The sequence below is a fragment of the Conger conger genome, chromosome 19, assembly GCF_963514075.1.
Source record: "Conger conger chromosome 19, fConCon1.1, whole genome shotgun sequence".
In the NCBI taxonomy this organism is placed as follows: domain Eukaryota; kingdom Metazoa; phylum Chordata; class Actinopteri; order Anguilliformes; family Congridae; genus Conger; species Conger conger.
The window spans coordinates 3,062,901-3,088,750 of record NC_083778.1 but is presented as its reverse complement, the minus strand read 5'-3'; the positions used below and the strand labels follow the sequence as shown (position 1 = coordinate 3,088,750).

At 47.6% G+C, this 25,850-nt stretch overlaps 1 protein-coding gene across 1 annotated transcript in view; it reads right to left on the bottom strand.

Annotated features, from left to right (window-relative positions):
• Positions 1-25,850, bottom strand: part of LOC133119282 (FERM domain-containing protein 4A-like) — a 68,617-nt gene that overhangs the window by 26,362 nt on the left and 16,405 nt on the right. Inside the window, exons 2-7 of the mRNA XM_061229810.1 lie at positions 20,443-20,508; positions 13,834-13,928; positions 11,788-11,880; positions 8,316-8,400; positions 6,125-6,181; positions 3,499-3,521 (exon numbers count right to left, since the gene is read on the bottom strand). Of these exons, the coding sequence (XP_061085794.1) occupies positions 3,499-3,521; positions 6,125-6,181; positions 8,316-8,400; positions 11,788-11,880; positions 13,834-13,928; positions 20,443-20,508 (419 nt within the window). The remainder of the gene's footprint in view (positions 1-3,498; positions 3,522-6,124; positions 6,182-8,315; positions 8,401-11,787; positions 11,881-13,833; positions 13,929-20,442; positions 20,509-25,850) is intronic.

Below are 25,850 nucleotides of genomic sequence, written 5' to 3'. Positions count from 1 at the left end.
TTCATTATGATTTTGCATCCATTTTCTTTTGCTGGAACAATTTCACCGCAAGGGGCTCAACTATCAACAGTGCTTGGCTCAAAAGGTTGATGTTTGGGTGATGATCTGGATCTGTGAGGCTACATAAGTGTCAGTAATGATCTCAGATCAGTGAGTCTGTATCATTGTCAGTAATGATCTCAGGTCAGTGAGTCTGTATCAGTGTCAGTAATGATCTCAGATCAGTGAGTCTGTATCATTGTCAGTAATGATTTCAGGTCAGTGAGTCTGTATCAGTGTCAGTAATGATCTCAGATCTGTAAGGCTGTATCAGTGTCAGTAATGATCTCAGATCTGCAAGGCTGTGTCAGTGTCAGCAATGATATGTTCTTGCATGTCAGTACAGAAGTGCATAGCTGCTCTCCCCGTCTGGAGTGAAACGTGTGAAACAGCTGTTTTTGGGTGGAGAGCCATCCCTGCCCCGTCTCAACTCGCCACCCCCTCCTCCCCAGGACTGACCCCCCCCCACCCCCTCCTCCCCAGGACTGACCCCCCCAACCCCCTCCTCCCCAGGTCTGCCCCCCCCTCCCCCCCTCCTCCCCAGGACTGACCCCCCCCCCTTTACCCAGAGGAAACCAAGCGCTCACGGAACATTCCAGACCTGTGTGGGACTGTTATAGTAACCCCTGTATTTATTTATCCTGCTATTTTTGGGGAGGGGCAGATGACCCCTCTCTTCCCGGTCGCGCTAACGCGAGGCTTTGACACCATGAGGCTTTGACACCATGAGGCTTTTTAAGACCACCCCTAAGCCCCCCGAGTCAGTTCCGCTTCAGGCCAGGTGCACTGGAGGTAAATATCAAGGTCCCAGCTGAAAGCTCTGGTCCTTTGAAGATCACATCTGCACTAGTAAAACAATAACCCAGGGGTAAGGGAATAAGTGGGTCGGGTTTGAGTAGAGCATGTTGTTTTCGTCTTGTAGAGCATTATTCCAGACAATGACTGTGTGCTGATCTTCATGGGATTATACAGAGCCAGCTACAGCACAGTCAGAGTGTATTTGGACAGTAGTCCAGAAATAAAAAGTGCAGACTCTCAGCTTTAAAATGGTTTTAACATCCATATTGAGGAATTACACCTTTTTTTTAACACATTTTTTTTAACACATTCCTCACTATTTATTTTTTTAAGTAATTGGACAAATTAACACATTAAGTCATCAGATTCAGTATTTCCCAGCAAATCCTTTGAAATCAATAACTGTCTGATGTCAACAATGACTGTCTGATGCCATCATGTTGAATAAGATGTATTTTACAGCATTTCAATATGGACGTAAATACCCGCAAATTAAAGCTGAAAGTTTGCACCTTAAGCACGTAGTGATTATTTACTGGCTAGATAGCGAGAGAGAAAAAAAGTGTCATTGTCCAAATACTTACGGACTGCACTGTATTTCATAATTCTTTTAATATGATGCTTGTGTCTTATGATTGCAAAAGAAACAAAGATTCGCAGAGTGCTGGTAGACTTCCGGACCGAAGCCACACGCCATTTTAAATAAACAATGTCAGTGTTTGTTTGGTCCAAATATTCACAGGAGCAGGGTGAGAGGTTTAGCAGACCTAGTTCCTGAAAGCAGTCACGAGGCAGTCTGTCCAAAGATGCATTCTGGGTTACAATAATCCGACCGCCATTCAACACTGCGACTTGACTTCACCCGTTGTGGATATTTGCATCAGACTGCAGTCAATTGCGGAATTAATTTGGATTCAAACTATTTCGTAGGCATTACTGAGCTTGTCTGGCACATTGGAACCTATGAAATGCTCTCAAACAGTGCCAACCCCGCCTTCTGGTTTTCTTGGCTTGCTCTATTGCACCAGGCAAGATGAATCAAGCACAGAAAAGCATTTGAAAACCAAGAGCTCAGACATCGGGGGGAAGGAAGGGGGGAATATAAATATTAAAAACGGCCGGACAGAAGCTGGCTTGTCGTGCTCTGAAGGGCGGACCCAGCCATGCTGAACCCGTTCCCATGGCACCATTGTTCCGCGGGACAGCGCCCAGCCTGCTTCTGCCCCCCCCCCACCCCGCGGGACAGCGCCCAGCCTGCTTCTGCCCCCCCCCACCCCCGTATTTTCAGGGCCTCTCACGGGACACAAGCCCACCAAGCGACGGGCCTTTAAAGAGAGCACTAACGGAGTCACATACAGGTCTTTAAAGAGAGTGCTAACGGAGTCACGTACAGGTCTTTAAAGAGAGCACTAACGGAGTCACATACAGGTCTTTAAAGAGAGTGCTAACGGAGTCACGTACAGGTCTTTAAAGAGAGCACTAACGGAGTCACATACAGGTCTTTAAAGAGAGTGCTAACGGAGTCACGTACAGGTCTTTAAAGAGAGCACTAACGGAGTCACATACAGGTCTTTAAAGAGAGTGCTAACGGAGTCACGTACAGGTCTTTAAAGAGAGCACTAACGGAGTCACATACAGGTCTTTAAAGAGAGTGCTAACGGAGTCACGTACAGGTCTTTAAAGAGAGCGCTAACAGAGTCACATACAGGTCTTTAAAGAGAGCACTAACAGAGTCACATACAGGCCTTTAAAGAGAGCACTAACAGAGTCACGTACAGGTCTTTAAAGAGAGCGCTAACGGAGTCACATACAGGTCTTTAAAGAGAGCGCTAACGGAGTCACAAACAGATCTTTAAAGAGAGCGCTAACGGAGTCACATACAGGTCTTTAAAGAGAGCGCTAACAGAGTCACATGCAGGTCTTTAAAGAGAGCGCTAACAGAGTCACATACAGGCCTTTAAAGAGAGCGCTAACAGAGTCACATACAGGTCTTTAAAGAGAGCGCTAACGGAGTCACGTACAGGTCTTTAAAGAGGCTGCTAACAGCCACGTACAGGTCTTTAAAGAGAGCGCTAACCTGTTTCAGCTAAAGTCCCAGACTGGCCACCTAATGACAGTTAAGAGTTTCAATAAGGTCTCTCACAGTGTGTGGTGACAGTTCTGGCAGGTGGACTGTACTGTGGCTTATAAATTATTATTATTATTAATAATATTATGATATGAATCAAACAGGAAAGGTTTGTATGTATGATGATGATTTTTCTTCTTTTTATTTTACAATGATAATAATATTGGCATTATCATCATCATCATCATCATTACAGGAATATGATATTAAAATGATATTAAAAAAATATTCCCATGCTGCGCTCAGGCATTCGAATGATGAACGACACTTGAATGATGTTTCCAAAGACACAAAACGGACAACGTGCTTTTTTCAGAACCAGGGACAAGTGCACTGTAAGACCCTAGAGGGAAGTACAGTGCTAGGAATGACCACAAAGATAAGGACTTGGACCTTGTAGGTTCATCTGATGACAAAGGATTGTATCTATTAAACCGTTTTAGGAAACACAACACAATGGATAATGAAGTACACACTTGACAATGAACTGATGAACAGAAGCGGGTGCACACAGAAACTGAAGCTGTGCTTACCTGGTGAAGTCACCTTTCGCCTCCTGTACAGAGAGACAGAAGATAGATAGATAGTTATTTAGCTGAGGATTTTTATCTAAAGCGACTTACAGTTGATTAGACTAAGCAGGGGACAATCCCCCGAGAGCAATGCGGGGTTAAAGGCTGCATGGATCTTATCCGCAAGGCTACAGCACCTTAGCCACCAGGCTATAGCACCTTAGCCACTAGGCTACAACACCTTAGTCACCAGGCTATAGCACCTTAGGCACCAGGCTATAGCACCTTAGCCACTAGGCTACAACACCTTAGCCACCAGGCTATAGCACCTTAGCCACCAGGCTATAGAGCCTGGGTGATACACACATTGAGTTGCTACATTTCACTGGAAATTACAGTTTCGCTTTCACAAAGCCCAAAAAGAGTAGCCTTCACTGTTTCACACTCATATTTTTCCAGACGACACTTTAACCGCGGACAGCAGTTCAGCAAGTGCAGCGGCTTCAGAGGGGACTCAGACAACGGGAACGGGCCGCAGAGAGACGAGGCCGCGCTTCCTCAACGGGCAGATTTGGGGATGTGATTCAGTCAGACAGAGGAGCCAGGGCAGATTTGGGGATGTGATTCAGTCAGACAGAGGAGCCAGGGCAGATTTGGGGATGTGATTCAGTCAGACAGAGGAGCCAGGGCAGATTTGGGGATGTGATTCAGTCAGACAGAGGAGCCAGGGCAGATTTGGGGATGTGATTCAGTCAGACAGAGGAGCCAGGGCAGATTTGGGGGTGTGATTCAGTTAGACAGAGGGGCCAGGGCAGATTTGGAGATGTGATTCAGTCAGACAGAGGAGCCAGGGCAGATTTGGGGATGTGATTCAGTCAGACAGAGGAGCCAGGGCAGATTTGGGGATGTGATTCAGTCAGACAGAGGAGCCAGGGCACATTTGGGGATGTGATTCAGTCAGACAGAGGAGCCAGGGCAGATTTGGGGATGTGATTCAGTCAGACAGAGGAGCCAGGGCAGATTTGGGGATGTGATTCAGTCAGACAGAGGAGCCAGGGCAGATTTGGGGATGTGATTCAGTCAGACAGAGGAGCCAGGGCAGATTTGGGGATGTGATTCAGTCAGACAGAGGAGCCAGGGCAGATCTGGGGATGTGATTCAGTCAGACAGAGGAGCCAGGGCAGATTTGGGGATGTGATTCAGTCAGACAGGGGAGCCAGGGCAGATTTGGGGATGTGATTCAGTCAGACAGAGGAGCCAGGGCAGATTTGGGGATGTGATTCAGTCAGACAGAGGAGCCAGGGCAGATCTGGGGATGTGATTCAGTCAGACAGAGGAGCCAGGGCAGATCTGGGGATGTGATTCAGTCAGACAGAGGAGCCAGGGCTGATTTGGGGATGTGATTCAGTCAGACAGGGGAGCCAGGGCAGATTTGGGGATGTGATTCAGTCAGACAGAGGAGCCAGGGCAGATTTGGGGATGTGATTCAGTCAGACAGAGGAGCCAGGGCAGATCTGGGGATGTGATTCAGTCAGACAGAGGAGCCAGGGCAGATTTGGGGATGTGATTCAGTCAGACAGAGGAGCCAGGGCAGATTTGGGGATGTGATTCAGTCAGACAGAGGAGCCAGGGCAGATTTGGGGATGTGATTCAGTCAGACAGAGGAGCCAGGGCAGATCTGGGGATGTGATTCAGTCAGACAGAGGAGCCAGGGCAGATCTGGGGATGTGATTCAGTCAGACAGAGGAGCCAGGGCACCGCAAAACACCAGCCCCAACCTCCGATCTCAGACAACATCCACACGTTTACACTAGCACAGGGTCATGCCGACTCTCCATAAAGCTCTTTGGTGAGATTTTTGGCCGCTGAACCAAGCATCATGCAAGGAAATGCTATATCATGAGAAAACAATGCACACACATGGTGGGATACTGATAATTAAGATCTTTAATCAGAAACGGGGGTTAGGAGCTGTCTGCAGACACCTATATATGTATCTGTGTGGATAGTGAGGGATATTCATCTGTTTATACTTCTAGTATTAGTATGAGTAGCTGGCCAATGATCACAGTAGAGCGTTTGTCAGGCTCTTGTTTGTCAGGCTCTTGTTTGTCAGGCTCTTGCGCTGTGCAGTGGCAAACAGGTCAGAGTTTATTCTCACTTCCCTGCAGAGCGTTTCCCTTCTGGGGTTTGGGAAACAGCGAAATCCGGTTTCAAAAACACTTCCCAGTTTTGAAACAGTGGGTAGCTGACATGGTTTCACCAGCTCAAACAGCTACCTGCAAGCTACCAACACTAGCTGGCTGACCAGCTCATACCCCAGGTAGACCAGCTTCATGACCAGCTTGGCCATGCTGGTTGACCAGCTCATACCCAGCTAGACCAGCTTTATGACCAGCTCATACCCAGCTAGACCAGCTTTATGACCAGCTCATACCCAGCTAGACCAGTTTTATGACCAGCTTGGCCATGCTGGTTGACCAACTCAGACCGAGCTAGACCAGCTTTAAGACCAGCTCAATGTTCAAGCTGCATAGCTGGATTCTACAGCAGGGACCATGTGCACTCTGTGAGAGTTGACTTAACACTGAACCTTGTATTACGTTGTCAAAAGCGCTGCATGCTTGTTCATTTTCCAGCCCCTTACCTGCAGTATGAAGGAGGCCAGGTCGAACACCACCTCACTGTCCACCTCGATAAGCTCCTGGGAGACGAGGAAGAGAGGGTGAGCACGGCAAGAACCCAAAACATACACGCAACTTGTGTTTTACTCTTACATTTGGGCAAAAAATCATATTCCTATGACTTAAATAAGAGGAACATTGAGAGAGACAGTTTGACTTATTTCAAGATTTAACAACGGGGTAAAACCTTTCACTCATCAAGAAAACCGTACTAAATCAAGCTGATATTTTCTTCTTTTTTTCACATTCTTACCTTTTTCCTCAATTTGGGAGTCAATTATACCCTATCTAATCCAGTTAGTGTTGCTGGGGAAACACCGCCTTACGACCGTGTCCCTCGGTGGCCCAGTGGGATCTTGTGACCCTGAGAGCGACATGCCTTCTCCAAGCCGTCTCAATTCAACCTTTACTCCCACTCACCCTGCCAAGCCCCTCCCCTGGAGCAGTGACCTGCCAAGCCCCTCCCCTGGAGCAGCGAGCCAATTATGCCGCTCCACGAGAGCCGGCCAAACTCAACTTTTTGGCAGGACCGGGAATTGAACCCCCGGTCCTCGGCATGCAACTGCAACGAACTGCAACCGCAAGTCTCCAAGCTGATATTTTCTTCTTCAGAGAAAAAAAGGGAAGATTTTATGTCTCATTACACGACTAGAACACTTTTGTTCCATCGGCCTGTGTGGGAAGACATCATCTCCCAATCAGTCAGTTGCAGAAACTGTGGGAAAGCTGGCATGAATGAACGGCCTCGCTGACAAGAGAGTGTTTCTCTTGCGCTGGCGGCTCGAGAGGCAGAGAGGCGCTGTTTTTTTGCCCCTGCATTTCATTTTCCGGCGCATGGAAAGTTTCTTAAACACTAAGAAAGTGTGGAGGAACTGAAAGCAGCTCCCATTAATGTATTCTGCTTTGATGTCTTTTTTTTTTACTCATTCTGTCTCAGTTGAGATTCTCAACCATTCTGGTTAAGAGTGAAACGTTCTAGCCAATCGGAGCTCACAATAGTAGCAATAGTAGCTTTCCCACTGACTCCCAGCATTGGACACATCACTCTCAGCCAGAACTGTTTACAGGCCTGTCCGGTTTAAGGAAACAAATCCCTACACTTATATAAATAAATTATATTCAGACTTAAAATCTTATTTCCATGACTTTTTTTGCCAAATGAGACAAAAAATACTGCCAATGAGGCAATAAAGTTTGACCCATTTAACTATTTGCCAATGAGGTGAGAAAATGTCACTTGTCAAGCAAACAGTAACTTAAAACAAGCTAATATTTTCTACTTGAGAAAAAAAAACCTCTTATGACAAGACTAAAAGTGCTTGTTAAGACAGCCATTTTTTGCAGTGTGCACAGAAAAGCCAAAGAAAGGCTTGAATCCCAAACAAGGGCAAAGCCGCGCTCCCCTAACGAGCAGCAAAGCATCGTCACGGCCAAGGGTGTTCTTATCGGAGCGCTGCGGAACTTTCTAGAGCTACGTTTCCCACCCTCTTATTTCCTGAATATTAAATGTAGCGGCTACCATCCAATAAAGGGGTTCGAGGGGTTTTCTGACAAAAGCCTGTTTTGTTATCTTCAAGGGGCGTTATATAGAGATAGCCTTGGGAATCTGTTCAGCGTTATAAAGCACTCGGAACTGTACACCACCAGCAGGAGAGAGATAGTGAAACTGGAGTAAGGATGACAGTTCAGTGTCGATAGCCACCGCTAAATATCCATGGAAACGGCACTGGATTAATGTGGATAGATTCCTTCCTCCCGCGCAATCAATATTATTCAAGTGGCTTCGATATTATTTGAGGGCGTCCTCCGCTTTCTTACAAATGGGCTACTTTCACACATACTAATAGAGGAACACTTCACGGTTTTGCAAATGAGCGAGTTTAGACTGAATCAGGCAGATAAGACGCAGTTCGTTTTGGTGTTGCCAACTAATTGTCAGGGGAAACTGCAACAGGCAGGTTGATTTGTTGGCGTCACTGGTTTGTTTGTCCACTTTCCACCACTGTTCATCATTGACGATGGAACCGCAACACTTATACGAGCCAACAAACTTTCACAACAGATCTGGATAACCCATTCATTGAAATAGTTTGTATATACTTACAAAATCACAACAACAGCGCGAGTGAGACTAAATAATGTGCACTTGCTTACCTTGGAGATGCAAGACTTAGCGTTGAGGAAAAACAGCTCAATCGTAGCATTGTCCTTCAGGTAGGATATACTTTCAATGTAAAACCTGAAAGACAAAAGAATAAAGAGACATTTAAAAAATGAAACTTAAACAGAAATGTCTCACACTTGCTTCTTAACCCATTAATAACACTTTCAGAGAAGTGGCAACATGGCTCAGGCAGAAAGAGCAGTCGTCTGGCAGTTGGAGGGTTGCCGGTTCGATCCCCCGCCCAGGCTGTGTTGAAGTGTCCCAGAGCAAGACACCTAACCCCCAATTGCTCCTGACGAGCTGGTCAGGGCCTTGCATGGCAGCCAATCGCCGTCAGTGTATGTATGAATGGGTGAATGAGAAGCATCAATTGTACAGCGCTTTGGATAAAGGCGCTATATAAATTCCAACCATTTACCATTTTTACACCCAAATCCCAAGGAGTTTTGGCTTTGAGAAAATGTTGAAATTTGATAAAATGTATCAGGGTGTTAATCGAGGCTCAAAAGAATAGTATATCAGTCATTTTGATTGGTTGAAAAGGTAGAAGGTTGAGACTGCCAAGTAGTATTTTACCATAGTTACGCTTGAGTGCCAAATGGTACTCTTGGAACTGAAATGGGGCGACACGGATGGTGCAGTGTGTAGCACTGGCGCCTCACAGCAAGGAGGTCCTGGGTTCGAATCCCCGTCGGCCAGGACCTCTCTGTGCGGAGTTTGCATGTTCTCCCCGTGTCTGCGTGGGTTTCCTCCCAAATACATGCAGGTTAGGCTGATTGGAGAGTCTAAATTGCCTGTAGGTATGAGTGTGTGAGTGAATGGTGTGTGTCCAGGGTGTATTCCTGTCTTTCACCCAATGTATGCTGGGATAGGCTCCAGCCCCCCTGCAACCCTGTTCAGGATAAGCGGGTTAAGATAATGGATGGATGGGACTGAAATGGATAAACTACCTGAGGAAAAAAGTTGCAGTGAATGTCCCAGCAGTCACTCTGAAGTGCGCGGGTGTGATTCCGAGAGACACCACTAGGGGTCACCAGACGCTAGAGCAAGGCCTCGGGTTTTGACGTAACGCGATGTGACTCGGCCTACATCCTCATTACTGCGCTAAACGCATGAAGGGTCAGCTTTCCCATCGTATCGTTATTTGCGCGGTCAGAGGCAGAGAGGACGTTCTGCTCCCAATTAAAGGCCCACACGCATATTTTTGGAGTTTGAGCTTTTCATATTAACCTGGAGCTTTCCATTCGTGTTCCATACAGATCCAAGTAAAACAACTGCAGTTTCAGTTGAAACCACTGCATGCATATTTTAGAGTCCAACTGCTAATCCTCCAAGTGGTTTGTAAAACGATTTCCTGTGTGACGTGAGGTATGTTTTTGCATAATTATCGGATGACGTTGATAAATGTTAACACACGGTTAAGCTACATCACTGCTCTTTACGAACATTTTGTGGCCATTTTATACTAAAACCAGGAAGAGAACACTGAAGCGTCCCAACCTCTATCCAGGAAAGAAAAGATGGAGAAGAGAATATACACTCAAGCAGGAGAAAATCCTCCCCTGGAGCAATGCAGGGTTAAGGGCCCAACGGCTGTGCGGATCCTACACTACACTACATTACATTACATTACATTACACTACATTACACTACACTACACTACATTGCACTACATTACACTACATTGCATTGCACTACACTACATTACACTACATTACATTACATTACTCTACATTACACTACACTACACTAGGCAGTGTAGTTTGGCAGACGCTCTTATCCAGAGTGACATACAGTTGATTAGACTCCCCTGGAGCAATGCAGGGTTAAGGGCCTTGCTCAAGGCCCAACGGCTGTGCGGATATTATCGTGGCTACACCGGGGATTGAACCACTGGCCTTGTGTGGCGGAGCTCCTCGCAGCTTTCTGGGCGCGAGGCGATGCTACGTCCAAACTCAATTTTATTATCCTAACCGAGCTAATCGACTACTACAGCTCCACAGAAAACCAGTGATATCGCATCTTGCTGTCAACAAGAACAACAAGTCTTGCTCATAGTTTGGGGATGCGATGGGTATCAATATTGACTCCTGTTAATAGGGTGCTGTGGACAGCCAATGTTTGAACTTGGTGCTATTTCAGGGAATTACAGTGCAGTAAGTATTTGGACAGAGGGCCAACTCCGGCACATTGGAGTTTAATTAAATGAAATGAAATGGGTTTTTTTTGGTAAGTATATTGTTTGGCCGATGTCTCTGACTGTTTCTTTTTATTTCTCTGCCTAATAATGGCTTCCTTGACTTTCTTTGGCACAACTCTGGTCCTCATGTTGACAAATGCCAATAACTGACTCCGAAGCCAATAAAAAACCTAGAATCAAGACTAGATACTGAGAGCTTTCTTATACCTGCACTAAGGAAGCGTCTGAATACATCTGACTAATCTGAAAAAGCTGAGAAGCCAACTGTCCAATTACTTTTGGTCCCCTAAAATGGGGGAGACGATTTTAAGTCTCCCAGGCGAAACACGTGCTCAGGCAAAGGGAAGGCGAGTGATGTTATAGGCGAGTGATGTTAGTGAGTGATGTTATAGGCGAGTGATGTTATAGCCGTGTGATGTTATAGCCGTGTGATGTTATAGCCGTGTGATGTTATAGGCGAGTGATGTTAGTAAGTGATGTTATAGGCAAGTGATGTTATAGCCGTATTATAGCTGTCACAGACGGACAGAAAGACCCGGCGTTATCTCCCGGGCGCTCGCTGGCACGTGAAGAGAAATCCCTCGTCTCGGGAAGACGCTTACCTGCTGATGATCTTTTCCAAGACGGATCGCCTCTCAAGACCTGGTGTGGCGTGGCTTTTTTAGCAATAAAGTCATACCCATACCCAAGATTTGAAGTCTAAATATAAGACATAGTGTGTAAAATAGTGTGTGTGCTGTTTTTGCGTTGCGGGTGTGAGGGAAATGCGGCCGGGTCATGGAACGGGTCATGTGCGGACGCTGCAGTGCCAGAGTGTTTAATGAGGGCGCGGGGTCGCTCTCCTCTCCCAAGAAGCTCGTTCATCACTGGACACGCGCACATGTCAGGAGGTCATTCCACTGCTGTAGCCGCACAGCTGCTGACACATTCCTACACGCCGGGGGAATTCGCCCTTCAAGCCAGAAAGCAGGAGGTTCAAATCCTCCGTGGCTGCTTGGGCAGAACTGCTGAAGGGCAGGTTTTTTCGGAATGCATTCTTCATTCCACTGCTTTCAGTGATCAGTAGTGATTGTGACATCAGCATGTGAATGAAGCCAGGGTTCTAGAACTCCACTACTTTCAGTCAACAGTAGTTGATTGTGACATCAGCATTAGTGTTCAGTTCAGAACATTCTAATGATATATTTGTCACCTCACACCTTACAGTGACGTATCCATTTTTTGACACATTTGTGGTCTTATATCTCTGACCCAGCACTGACCTGACGCAGAAGAACAGAACCACCGGTCCAGACTTCTTGGGGAACTCGTGCTCCAGGACCCTGCGATCCAGCTGCAGCCAGCTGAAATGGCCCCTGTAAGAGAAACCCAAAATGAAGCTGAGTTACAGTCCATACAACACACCGAACACAGTCACCACCCATACAACACACATACCAAACACAGTCACCACCCATACAACACACATACCCAACACAGTCAGCATCCATACAACACACATACCCAACACAGTCACCACCCATAGAACACACATACCCAACACAGTCACCACCCATACAACACACATGTAATATCATGTTGAGTCTATTGCAGAAAGCAGGTTGGTTGACCGGAAGAAAAATATTCGTACTGTGCAGTGGTCTCAAAGTCACGGGGACCGCATCACATTGTAAGGTCAACCACATGCTTTCATTATGACTGACTGTAATTACTGGGGACCGGCGGCCATGTTGGTGGGGACTAGCACCGCTCCGTGGACCAGTGCTTGGGAAACACAACTGTCGTGCATTAACTTGTTGTGAACTTGTTGTGTACCATTTCGAGTTCAGGTTTGCTTTCGATCACATACAGATTCATTGGACCAAACATTTCAACCAGGGGTACCCACATTTTTGCACCCCACTGCATATATATACATATTTTATTTCTATAGGATATTTTAAATAGGATTACATTTCTCCTTCTCTCTCGCTACTGTCACTGGGCCCGTACGGTTTGTGTTTCTGTCATTCGAGTGCCTCCATTTGCAGAACTGCCGTCCGATAACATGACCTCCAGCTGCCTGCGGGCACCCACAGCCCCCAGCTCTGATATCCCCACTCCCAGACCAGGAGAGAGGGCGGTCTGAACATCACACCATGAAGACTGTGATTCCCCATGTTGGCCACGAAATGGCCTCTGTATGTTTCTTGGACGGGATGAAACTGTCAAATGTAATTTCGTTGCTCTGTACTGTGCAATGACAATAAAGCTATTCCATTCCATTCTAAATAGTGTTACAGCGACGACGTATTTTTGAAGGCCAGCCCGATAGTTTCTTCCACCATTTTGATTTCTGCTGAATATAAGGTCTGTGGTTAACGTATGCTTAAGAAAGTTTCACGTTTTATTCTGAGTTAAAATGACATCCCTTAAAATCTCAACTGTGTACTTCTATTCCGCCATCCATCCATCCATCCATCCATCCATTATCTGAACCCGCTTATCCTGAACAGGGTCGCAGGGGGGCTGGAGCCTATCCCAGCATACATTGGGCGAAAGGCAGGTATACACCCTGGACAGGTTGCCAGTCCATTGCAGGGCACACACACCATTCACACCCACAGGGAATTTAGACTCTCCAATCAGCCGAACATGCATGTCTTTGGACTGTGGGAGGAAACCGGAGTACCCGGAGGAAACCCACGCAGACACGGGAAGAACATGCAAACTCCACACAGAGAGGCTCCGGCCGACGGGGATTCGAGCCCAGGACCTCCTTGCTGTGAGGCAGCAGTGCTACCCACTGCACCATCCACGTCGCCTCTATTCTGTCATGCTAACCGGTTGCTACACTGAAACTACATCCAACGGTCATATTCCGCCGGCCACCACTGACTTTCATACCAGACCGTCTGCAGGTGACATTACCATTGTAGTTTCCATGTCGCAGCCTTTTAGCAACTTAGCTTTTTAAAGCGCATAACGGCTTAGAAACTCTCGGTTGCGATATTAACGGATGTAATGTATCTCGTAGAAGAAAACTCCCTTAAGCGCATGGTAACCACGGTCACCACGGTCCTTATTTTCGTCAGGAAGCGAAATCCCTACGGGAAAAAAGCATGGGAAATCTGCCGAGGGAACCCATGCCTAAAAAATTTGTATTCTCTTGTGGGTAGGCCTACAAACTGCAGCACCCTATAACCAGTCTATTCGGGCATCTGGGCCTACAAACTGTACCACCCTATAACCAGCCTATTCGGGCATCTGACGGGACTACTAATCACAGCACAAAGCCTGAATCCTGAGGTCCTGAAAGGCAAACTCACGTTTCATCGGTGTATGATATCCCAAAATACTCCTTCTCTTTCAGGTTGAAGTGGGATGCCACCAGGTCCAGGAGATCTTTAGCCATCAGTTTGGGCTGCGGAGGGGGGGAGAGAGAGTTAAAACTTAAAGAGATTTATTTTACTTTTATTGGGACATTCTGCAGAAACAGAAATTATAGAACTATAAGGTAAAAAAGGCAACAAAAAAAAAGAGGGTAGAGAAAGGGAGGGTGGGAGAGAGAAAGACAGGGTGGGAGAGAGAGAAGGAGAAAGGGAGGGTGGGAGAGGGGGAGAGAGGAAGGGAGGGTGAGAGAAAGGGAGGGAGGGAAAGAAAGTGATGGGGAGAGAAAGAGAGAGAGGGAGAGATGAAGGGTGGGAGCGTGTGATTTACTGCAGTGACTCAGCTCCCGGCCCTCGCCACGGCAACAAGCGCTCCAGTCTCGTACAGCACGTGACCTTGGAGAGTGGAGTAGTGGGTTTAGGAGAGTAGCTCACTATGATGGTGACTGGTGCCTATCACTTACTGCGCTGCTTAACGTCCAGCATAGCGCAGCTCCATTGGTGGATTTAACGGCCTACTCTGATGAGAATCTGCTCCTTAAAGTTATCATGGATGAAAACAATGGCTCCCAGCGACACACCAGGGGGAGGTCTGGCAGTGTGTGAGGGGTTCAAGTGTGGAGCATATCTGTGTGAGAGAAAATAGGCTGACCCTCAAACTGCAGCCCTGGAGGAGTGTCTGCGGGTTTAACTCCAGTCCTGGAGGAGGGTCTGCGGGTTTAACTCCAGTCCTGGAGGGCCGCAGTGTCTGCAGGTTTAACTCCGGTCCTGGAGGGCCGCAGTGTCTGCAGGTTTAACTCCAGTCCTGGAGGGCCGCAGTGTCTGCAGGTTTAAGAGGGCCGCAGTATCTGCAGACCCCTTGTTCAAGACCCATTGTGTACACCGTTGCGCCTGTACACACAAGGCCGAATCCCCGCCCTCCTGCTCGCCCCCTGCCTCTTCCTAATAAAGGACACACTGAAACGCAGAGCCGTCTCCGATGACTATTTTCGCTCGACGGATCGCTTCTCATTAAGCGCAGTGAAGCCACGGCGATCATGGCAGTGGTGGCATGACCTCTGAGGAGCGAGAGGGGGAGTGGGGAGTACTCCACACACGGAAAGGACACGCTTACTCTCACTCCACACGCCGCCTTTCACCCTTTCCTGTCCGATTCCAAAGACATGCAGGTCAGGGACTGCAGACGCAGTTACGCTGATGTAGAAATGGTGATTAATGTGCACTGTCCCTCGTATAAAATAAATACACATACAATTTGGATTTTTATCTGAAACCCTAATCCCCTAACCCTAATCTCCTAATCCCATCCCCCTAACCCTAATCCCCCAACCGTAATCCCCTGATCCCAACCCTCTAACCCTAATCCCTATTTCCAACCCCCTAATTCCAACCCCTAATTCTAACCCCCTAACAGAAACCTGCAGACAGGCAGGCTGCACGTGGCTGTGTTTGCGCAGACTGAGAGAGAGGCCAGCAGAGAGACATATTATTATCACAGCGTGGTCGCCCTGGCAACTCCCAGTTTATCAAGAATATAAAGCCTCATACAGAGGCACACACTCTCCTTACTCTCTCTCTCTCTCACACACATACACATACACACACGCACTCTCACACTCTCACACACACACACTCTCATACACTCTCTCTCTCTCTCTCTCTCACACACACACACACACAGACACACGCACTCTCACACTCTCTCTCTCACACACACACACACACACTCTCACACACTCTTTCTCTCACACACACACACACACACACACACACACACACACAGACATACACACACTCTCTCTCTCAAACACACAGACACATTCTCACACTCTCTCTCACACACTCTCACACACTCTCTCACACACACACACACACACACACACAGACTGTAAAGGTGCAGCCCTCTCAGAATGACTCACAAACAGGGACTCAAATCTGCAGCACAGGCTGAGTTTATTTTCCCTCGAAAGCGAAATTACCCACGCGGAGGCTTCCGGCATTACTGACGCGGACTCCGCAGGGAGGGGGAGATGAGCTCCACAGAGACCTCAGATCCACAAACACATTAAAGGGACAATTTCATATCTACGCATGTTTTCCCATCAGACCATATTTAGACACACCAGACACCTTGTAGATTTAGTGACTGTATCAGCACGTTCCTGGTGTTGAAAGCAGACACATCATCACACATTCTCTGCAGCGCAGAGATAGGGATTTCCACTGTTAACTTCTCGGCCATACTAACTTTAGCTCTACACCCTGCCATTAACCCTTTGAAGAGCAGGTTTTCCGGAATGTTTTTATAAATTCTAAATCAGTGTTCTAGAACTCCACTGCTTTCAGTTACCAGTAGTGATTGTGATATCAGCATTAGAATGTTCAGTTAAGAACATTCTGTTGGGAGACAGACGGATTTGTGTATTGGACCACTTCACATATGGTAATGACCGCTATCAGTTTCCAGGTCCCCCCTCTGGGGATTTTCCACTGGACTCCAGGGGGGAGCGGGGCAAGGCCTCACAACCATTAAGGATTTGAATGGCCCAATCCGAGGTGCTCGGGATAGGCGCAATTCCTTACCACCAATCAGAGGTTACACTTGGATTTGTAGACATATTTGAATATACGCAAATGTAACAGTATAAACACTCCAAACACCATTGCTCTTTGGAACATTTTCCTGATTGTAATAAACTTTCCTGTTTTCTAATGACGAACATCGGATCTGCTTCTTCCTGTGACAACGGTCATCTTACTGGTTCCTGGTAAAACTTTGTTTTACTAACAATTCTAAGCACATATTAATGGCCAAAGACCTATCCAAATACAATCCTACTTAATTGGCTTAATGAAAATACCAAAGCCTGGAGTGCCCTTAGACAGTCTCCATTACCAAAGCCCCATGGAGTGCCCTTAGACTTTGTCCATTACCAAAGGCCCATGGAGTGCCCTTAGACTTTGTCCATTACCAAAGGCCCATGGAGTGCCCTTTCACAGTCTCCATTACCAAAGCCCCATGGAGTGCCCTTAGACAGTCCCCATTACCAAAGCCCCATGGAGTACCCTTTGAGTCCTTTCCACTGAGGATGCCCAGTGAAGAACTGTCTATCTGACTGGGGCGCTGTTCCGGATGACAGACACACATCACAGCTGAAGTCAATCGACTTTGGTGGACTTCACACTTTCTATTCCTCCTCCTCCTCCTCCTCCCCTCTTTTCTGAAGCGCTCCGAAACCACAGAGCGTAGAAAAGACACTTTGACCCCGCCCGTCCTGGGTCAGGTAATCAGATCAGACTGTTTGTGCAAAACCAATTCCCTCGGAGAGGGGGATGAAGGGTCCAGTCCAGTGTGGAGGTCCAGTCCTGGGCCCGGTTAAGTGGAGCCGGGTGATGGTGCTGGGGAAGGTGGTGTGAGGGTGGAGAGGGGTGGAGATATATCTGAGGATTATATCCAAATGCAACATATATCTGATTATTCCACATCTCTCCTTCATTTTCATGAATCTTTGGGTTATTCCACAACTCTCCTTAGCCTCCTTAGTCCTCATTAATCTTTGGGTTATTCCACAACTTCCGTTAGCCTCCTTAATCTTCATTAACACTGACGGATTATGATTTCAAATCACAGCCGGTTTACAATAATTATATTATTGCTGACTGTCCTTGCTGACTGTCCTGTTGAAACAGCTCAAGTCAGGTTTTGAATCAGCTGGTAACTGGTTGATCAGTTCAGATCAGCTCCCAGCCTGACATGGTTTAGCTGGTTGACCAGTTCAGACCAGCTTCCAGCTCAACATGGTTAGGCTGGTTGACCAGTTCAGACCAGCTCCCAGCTTGACATGGTTTAGCTGGTTGACCAGTTCAGACCAGCTCCCAGCTCAACATGGTTAGGCTGGTTGACCAGTTCAGACCAGCCCCCAGCTCAACATGGTTATGCTGGTTGACCAGTTCAGACCAGCTTCCAGCTCAACATGGTTAGGCTGGTTGACCAGTTCAGACCAGCTCCCAGCTCGACATGGTTTAGCTGGTTGACCAGTTCAGACCAGCTCCCAGCTCAACATGGCTTAGCTGGTTGACCAGTTCAGACCAGCTCCCAGCTCAACATGGTTTAGCTGGTTGACCAGTTCAGACCAGCTCCCAGCTCAACATGGTTTAGCTGGTTGACCAGTTCAGACCAGCTCCCAGCTCAACATGGTTTAGCTGGTTGACCAGTTCAGACCAGCTGCAAGCTATAGGAGATCAAGATCAGATCAAGCCATGTGTTTGAAACAGCCTGTGGCTGGTTGACTACAGCTACCAGCTTACACAAACTACCAGCACTAGCTGTTTACCCAAGCTAGGCCGGCTCTACGACCATCTTGACCAGCTCAAGTTTCAAGCTGGTCATGAGCTGGATTTTACAGCGAGGTGGACATCCAGTCCTGCGGAGCCAGCCTCAAACACACATCAAAATGGAGGAGAGGTCTCGATAGTGTAAGAGTACATCTTGTCCACCCGAACATCGGTTTGACAGCTCTGACGACCACAGGGTCGGGTTAGGGTTTAGGGTTAGGGGTTAGGGGTTAGGGACTGTTCCGGAAAGAGGCACGGAGCGTAGAGCTTCAGGCGGACCTGGCGAGGGGCCCCAGCAGTGTTTACCTCACAGGAAGCAGCCTGCCCTGAGTGTTTAGACTGCGCTTCCTCCAGGGGGGGAGGGGTAGGAGGGGAGCAGGGGTATTAGGGCTTACAGAAAATCCACATGAATTTCAACATGTTAAAATGACATGGACAATATGTGGAGCACATGTGTGGTTTTGGAACATTTTCACAGAGAGAACTTTACTGAAGTTCATGGAAACTCCCATGGGAAACCCATGTAATTACATGTGAAAAGAACCTGGCATTGTGATTGGCTCTTTCAACATCTCTCAGGCAATGAAAAGAACCTGGCATTGTGATTGGCTCTTTCAACGTCTCTCAGGCAACCACACAGTGAGGCCCTGGTGTGAACTCCAGCTTCCAATACCAGCTACGTTTCAAAACTTAGCTTGAGCTGTTTTTTCTTTTTCTTTTCAGCAGGGGCTGCTTTTCACAAGTAACTACTTGGGGTTTTAAGTCATTTTAATGTCTTGACACTCATATGAAACCCATGTAGATTTTCTGCAAGGGGAGGGGGGGTGTACAGCCTCCTAAACCTCTCCTCTCCACACTAGAGCGCACAGCCAAGCGGATAGACCGCTTCACGATTGGCTGGCCGAAGTGTGACATCACTCGATGGGCGTGTGGCATGTTGTGTGGAGTCGCGTGATGCAGTCAGCCATCAGAGACAGGGCACCTACTGTCTATCTGAGCACGGACGCGCCTACTGTCTATCTGAGCACGGACGCGCCTACTGTCTATCTGAGCACGGACGTGCCTACTGTCTATCTGAGCACGGAGGCACCTACTGTCTATCTGAGCACAGAGGCACCTACTGTCTATCTGAGCACAGACGCACCTACTGTCTATCTGAGCACAGACGTGCCTACTGTCTATCTGAGCACAGACGTGCCTACTGTCTATCTGAGCACGGACGCGCCTACTGTCTATCTGAGCACGGAGGCACCTACTGTCTATCTGAGCACAGAGGCACCTACTGTCTATCTGAGCACGGACGCGCCTACTGTCTATCTGAGCACGGACGTGCCTACTGTCTATCTGAGCACGGACGTGCCTACTGTCTATCTGAGCACAGACGCACCTACAAACTAAACCCAAGATCACGCCTGCAGCAAAGACCAGAATGTCATTTCCACACACTCGGTCCGGAATACCCGGAACGGTTTACAAAGAGCTTTCCACAGCCCGCTGCACTCCAGGCTTCTCCCAAAACAGACTTGTGGGAATTCATGAGAAGCCCGTTCTGCCTAAGAGGAAAACCGACAAGAGCCGGATTAAGAGCGTAGACCATTCTCAGTATTGCACTATACTACACTGCAGAGACGGTAGGGGGCGGCCTGTAGCGTAGTGGCTAAAGTATACAGCTGGGACACAATAAGACCCGTACAGCCGTTGGGCCCTTGAGCAAGGCCCTTAACCCTGCATTGCTCCAGGGGAGGATTGTCTCCTGCTTAGTCTAATCAACTGTACGTCGCTCTGGATAAGAGCGTATGGCAAATGCCATTAATGTAAAAATGTTATTACATTAGTTATTTTGCTGGCTTTTTTTTTTCAAAGCAATTTAACAAGAGATTATACTAAACAGGGGACAATCTCCACTGGAGCAATGTGGGGTTAAGGGCCTTGCCCAAGGGCCAACAGCTGCCTGGATTTTATCTACACTTTTTTTGCTACACTAGGGTTCTATTATTAAATGTGAGAAGTAAATAGGCTCCCTGGTTTCTAGCCTGCTTGGTGACACCATCATGCTGTGTTATCAGTCGGGCTAAGAGGGGCGGGAGTTCATCTCTGGGGCTGGGGCTCAGGCAGCGCTGGCTAATCCAATGAGAAAGCAGCAAAGACACGCTCCCACGGCAACACCCCGCCCACACAACAATGAGCCCAATGAAAGAGAGAGAGACCGGATACCTGCACCAGCAGCTCCAGCTTCCGGTCGTCAAGGAGATGGACCTGACATCGCCGGCCCTCCGTCATCTGGGGGGGAGAGAGGGAGAGAGACAGGGAGAGAGAGAGATATTATTATCTAACCTAATCATTGTCATTACCACAATGTTGTTTGAATTCTTATTCCTGTTTCTGTCAATAAGCATTTTGAATTTGAATTTGAGAGAGAGAGACTTTAACTGACTTCAACCACCCCAAACCCAGTACTGAACCCCACACAGGAAGAACACACTCATATGTTCACACACCCCACACAGGAAGCAGAACACACTCACATGTTCACACACCCCACACAGGAAGCAGAACACACTCACATGTTCACACACCCCACACAGGAAGCAGAACACACTCACATGTTCACACACCCCACACAGGAAGCAGAACACACTCACATGTTCACACACCCCACACAGGAAGCAGAACACACTCACATGTTCACACACCCCACACAGGAAGCAGAACACACTCACATGTTCACACACACTCTGCCTGGCTTGGGACTATGTGGGTTGCTCTCCACCCCAAGGCACAAACGGGGAAACTGTACAGCTATTATCATTCCCAATTTCCCATGACCCAAAAACCCCACTTCAAAGAGACATTCCACAACCAAGAACTGGCAAATAATACATTTGCTGCTACCCTAAAACATTCACTGCTAGTGTCCATTAACCCTTTGAAGAGCAGGTTTTTCATGATTCAAAATCAGTGTTCTAGAACTCCACCGTTTCCAGTTACCAGTCATGATTGTGACATCAGCAGTAGAATGTTCAGTTAACATTCTAATCAAAAGAAAACATCTAAAATCACTGAAAAATACTTCCTATGAAGACATATTGAAGGGTAATGTCAGAGTCCATTTTGGGACGGGGTATTTGAGGGGCGGCAGAGGTACTCCAAGTGCAAAGCAGTTAGCTGTGGGATGCTCCAGGATTTACAAGATGCAGAATAATAAACAATAATAAATAATAAAGAATAATAAACTCAGGAGCGGAACGCTGTTCCCTGTAAGAGCTGGAATGGTTCGAACCAGTCTTCCTTTTTTTTATGTTGTGCAAATCCTCGTATCTCCAAAAAACAGAATTCTGGAAGGACATTTTTTCGGTTTACCAACACGTCATTAGAGTTTAGTCCAATGGGGTTTTGAACCAACTTTATTTCTTATTATTGTGTTGCTACAGTCTCTGTGAACTCTAGACAGTTGTGCGTGAAAATACCAGGAGATCAGCAGTAGAACATTCTCAGTGTGTAAAATGAATTTCCATAGCACATAGTAACTGTGCTTGTGTAACCGAGCACTGGACAGCAGTAATGTGTGAACGACACACTTTGGACTCTTTTCCCAGTGAAAGCTGGAATCTCGGCATCTAGAGGGGTTAAAATCTATGCTGCGAGACCTTCTGACAAAAACCACACGTTTAACTCCAGTCCTGGAGGGCCGCAGTGTCTGTAGGTTTAACTTCAGTCCTGGAGGGCCGCAGTGTCTGCAGGTTTAACTCCAGTCCTGGAGGGCCGCAGTGTCTGCAGGTTTAACTCCAGTCCTGGAGGGCTGCAGTGTCTGTAGGTTTAACTCCAGTCCTGGAGGGCCGCAGTGTCTGTAGGTTTAACTTCAGTCCTGGAGGGCTGCAGTGTCTGCAGGTTTAACTCCAGTCCTGGAGGGCCGCAGCGTCTGCGTTTTCGACCAATAGCCAGGCTTTCACAAGAATGCACAGACGCCGTTTCGGCAAATTCTCACCGACACCTAACAGTACATGCACACATAGCACATACACACACACACACACACACACAGTATACAGCACACATAGCACATACACACACACACACACACAGTATACAGCACACATAGCACATACACACACACACACACACACAGTATACAGCACACATAGCACATACACACACACACACACACACACACACACAGTATACAGCACAAATAGCACATACACACACACACACACAGTATACAGCACACATAGCACATACACACACACACACACCACACACAGTACACACAGTATACACACACACACACACACACACACACAGTACACACATACAGCACACACACAGTATACAGCACACACACACACACACATACACACACACACACACACACTGCATGTGCAGACTTGCAGCTGACTGCACCGCACGGAGCAGATAAAGGCCCTTTCCTGTGCACGTCCGGGGCTCTCTCAGTCATAGCACGTCTGTCAGTCTGCCATTCGTCTGTGAGGAAAGTGCTGGCGTAAAGTGGCCCTCGGTAAACAAACGCAGGGCCCCGTGTCCGGAGTGGGCCCCGTGTCCGGAGTGGGCCCTGATAAATCCAGCAAAAATGCTTTCGCCCCCTGTCCCAGGAGGGGACATATTTCACATTAAGAGCACGACAGGAACATATTTCACATTAAGAGCACAACGGCAGTGTTTTTGACACGCAGTTCTGCAGCCAAAGAGATTCCCCGGGTCAGGGAACAAAATGGTTCCGCCTTCAAACATCGAATCAAAAGTCACAGGATTTTTCTTTCATCTCAGCGTTTCTCTGCGACGATTAAGAGTTTTCGCCTTTCTTGTGAGTGAACTGAATTTACCCGGCAACGGTTACCAGGCCGGAATGCGACACTCAAACAGGTGGCTGACCAGCCTGCCTACACTCTTGACTGTACGGGAGATCACTGAACTGTCCATCAGCGAAGGGCGCTGCAGGGCAGCCATGTCTGTTTGACGCCCTCGCCACGGCAACGCGGAGAAGGCTGCAGATGGGTCCTTTCTCCACAGCGCTGGCCAGCCGGCGCCCGAGTGAAAACCACGCTGGCAACCGGGCCGGTGCGGGCTACCAGAGCTGGGCTCAGAATACAGCGTGGGGGGGGTACCATGCACTTTACTGCAGGGCGAGGAGATTATCCAGGGTGAGTTCGGTCAGCAGAGCAAGAGGGCGTAAATGAAAATTGCCAAAGGATACATTTCCGCACGAATAGTAGGAAGTATTTTTTTCACACAGAAAGTGGTCTTCCCAGGACATTGAGTGGAGGCAGAAACAGTGGGGGTTTTCAAGACCAGGCTTAATACGGTGCTGGATACTGTTTAGCTTTTAGGCAAACTAGGCAGTAGGTACACCTAGGGGTAGGAAAAGGCGGGCCATACTTGGCTGAAGGACCTGTTCATGTTATGTTACGTATGGACTCTCACTCTCCAAACAGAGCCCACCGGTTGTCCTTATTTAGAGGTCCAAGCGTCGCTCCTGGACTGTGGAGAGGGTGCCATTTGATGCAGCACACCGGGCCCTGACCTCATTGGTCGAAAATGGAAAGGCTGAGCCGCGCCCTCGCTCCCGGACAGCGCGAGCTCGTGCGGGCCGTTACAGTTAGTTACAAACGTCATTTAATATGCCATTTATGTCTGAAACAATCTTCAAGTTCGGATTTTTGAGAGAAACATATTTGAGAACTGATCTTGCGGGCGTAATAACCACTTCACCTGGTTTTAGCTTCTTGTTTCCCTATCTTTTATGCGCTATTTGAAAACGTCACTCAAAGGAGGAGGGTTCATTTTGTCGCTGCGAGCTGCTAACATGTTCGCTGAACCTTACGTGAAACTGGGCCTCATTCATCAGCTGTCCTTCATTCATATCGTAAATAAGTTACCGTCAAGTTCTTATTTTCACAAAGGCCACGGGCCCAAGCAGGGCAGTCACATGACCGTCACTGGGGAAGTACGGTCCCGGTAGAGCACAGGAAAGGGTGGGGCTAAAAATGCCGAATAATAATATACTTCCTCAACATCTGGGGGAAGGAACCGTGCCAGGACTTGAAAACAGCCACAACATTCCCCATCTAAAGAACATTTGGTGTCCAGAGACAACGGGGGGGCTACTTCGCGTAAGTGCAGAAGCACGGTACTTCATCCGCCTGGAAAATCTCAGTGTGGGCTCATGTGAAATGTGTTGCCGACCCGTGAATTGGTGTTTTTGTTTTAAGAGAGGAGACTTGGTGAATTCCTCTCGGGCGTGTCAACAAGACGCCCACTGTCCCCTGTCTCCTCACCCGCCTGACAGGCCATTACACCACACTGACATGTCTGCGGTGGGATGGCGGGAGGGTGAGGAATTTAAACGAGGACTGTTCTGCGCGGTCCGTAAAAACACGCTCCCGACGGCGCTGTGACAAGTCTCCACGGATTTGCCTCGGCTTTGCATGCGGCGACTGAGCTCGAGGTTGACACGGACCCGCCCCGCGAGCTGAAGCGCCGTCTCGTTCGCTCGGCGCTTTGCGTGATAGGGTGAGGCGGAGAATCGGTTCGGTTCGCAAAGGCGAACGACTTCTCCAGTTTTACTATTTTACAATGTAGTAGTCCCTCAAGAACTATAGGGCTTGTAACCAGAACTCTTTTATATAATTATGTACAGTAGGCCACACTTAACTTCTTCTGCAAACAGCCTCCTAACTACGCACAAATTGTACTGAACTGTAAACTGTTTATCATCTGAGATATGGGATATGAATGTTCGCAGGGGCTCGGTTTTACCAGGATTCCGGAATATCGCCGTCCCACTGTCAACTGTATGTGATATGGCTGCGCATTGGCAATTGTCGGTTAGCTTTGGTATTCTGGCAATCCGAGTCGTCAAGGTAAAATAAATATGACGACGTGTTAAAGCGTTTCCTAGTTCAGCAATAAAACCACGTGTAAAGTTGTTCAAGAATAAAATAAACACATAGACTAATTCCGGTTAACCACTGTCCGAAGCGAATCAAATTAAATTCACGTGTATAAGTAGACGACATTTCAACGGGTCTTTAAACATTTTTTAAATTAATTTCAGTCACTACCCTCCTTTACTCACGTGCAGAAAGTTGCGAAATGACAAGTTATTAAACATTTATCTGTTACGCAATGTTATCTTAGCCACACTGAGTGTCACCAAACTGAAAATGTTTAGATGATACAACGAAGTTTTACAACCAAAGACTGTCACAGCGTTACTAAGCTTATCTGACACACACACACACACACACACACACACACACACACACACACACAACCCGGTCACCAATTCACAAAGTCTGTAGCAAGAGGAAAGAACAGAGCGATAAATTGCAAACAAAGGCATGCACAAAATCGAACTGCCCTCTCAAGAGTAGATCCGAGAATGAGTACTTCGTGCAACTGATCAAGAATAACGTGATTTACGGGACATTTCCCCTTGATGCATTATACATGCCAAGTTTGAACGCATTACGTACAGTAACCGCTGCTACAGTATCCACCGGCTACCTGCATTCGTCTGCACGGTTTCTCAGATTAACACAACAATTCAGTTCTCGCTGTCTCTCAGTTTTGGCACATAATTAAATCACATTCGGTTGCAGCTG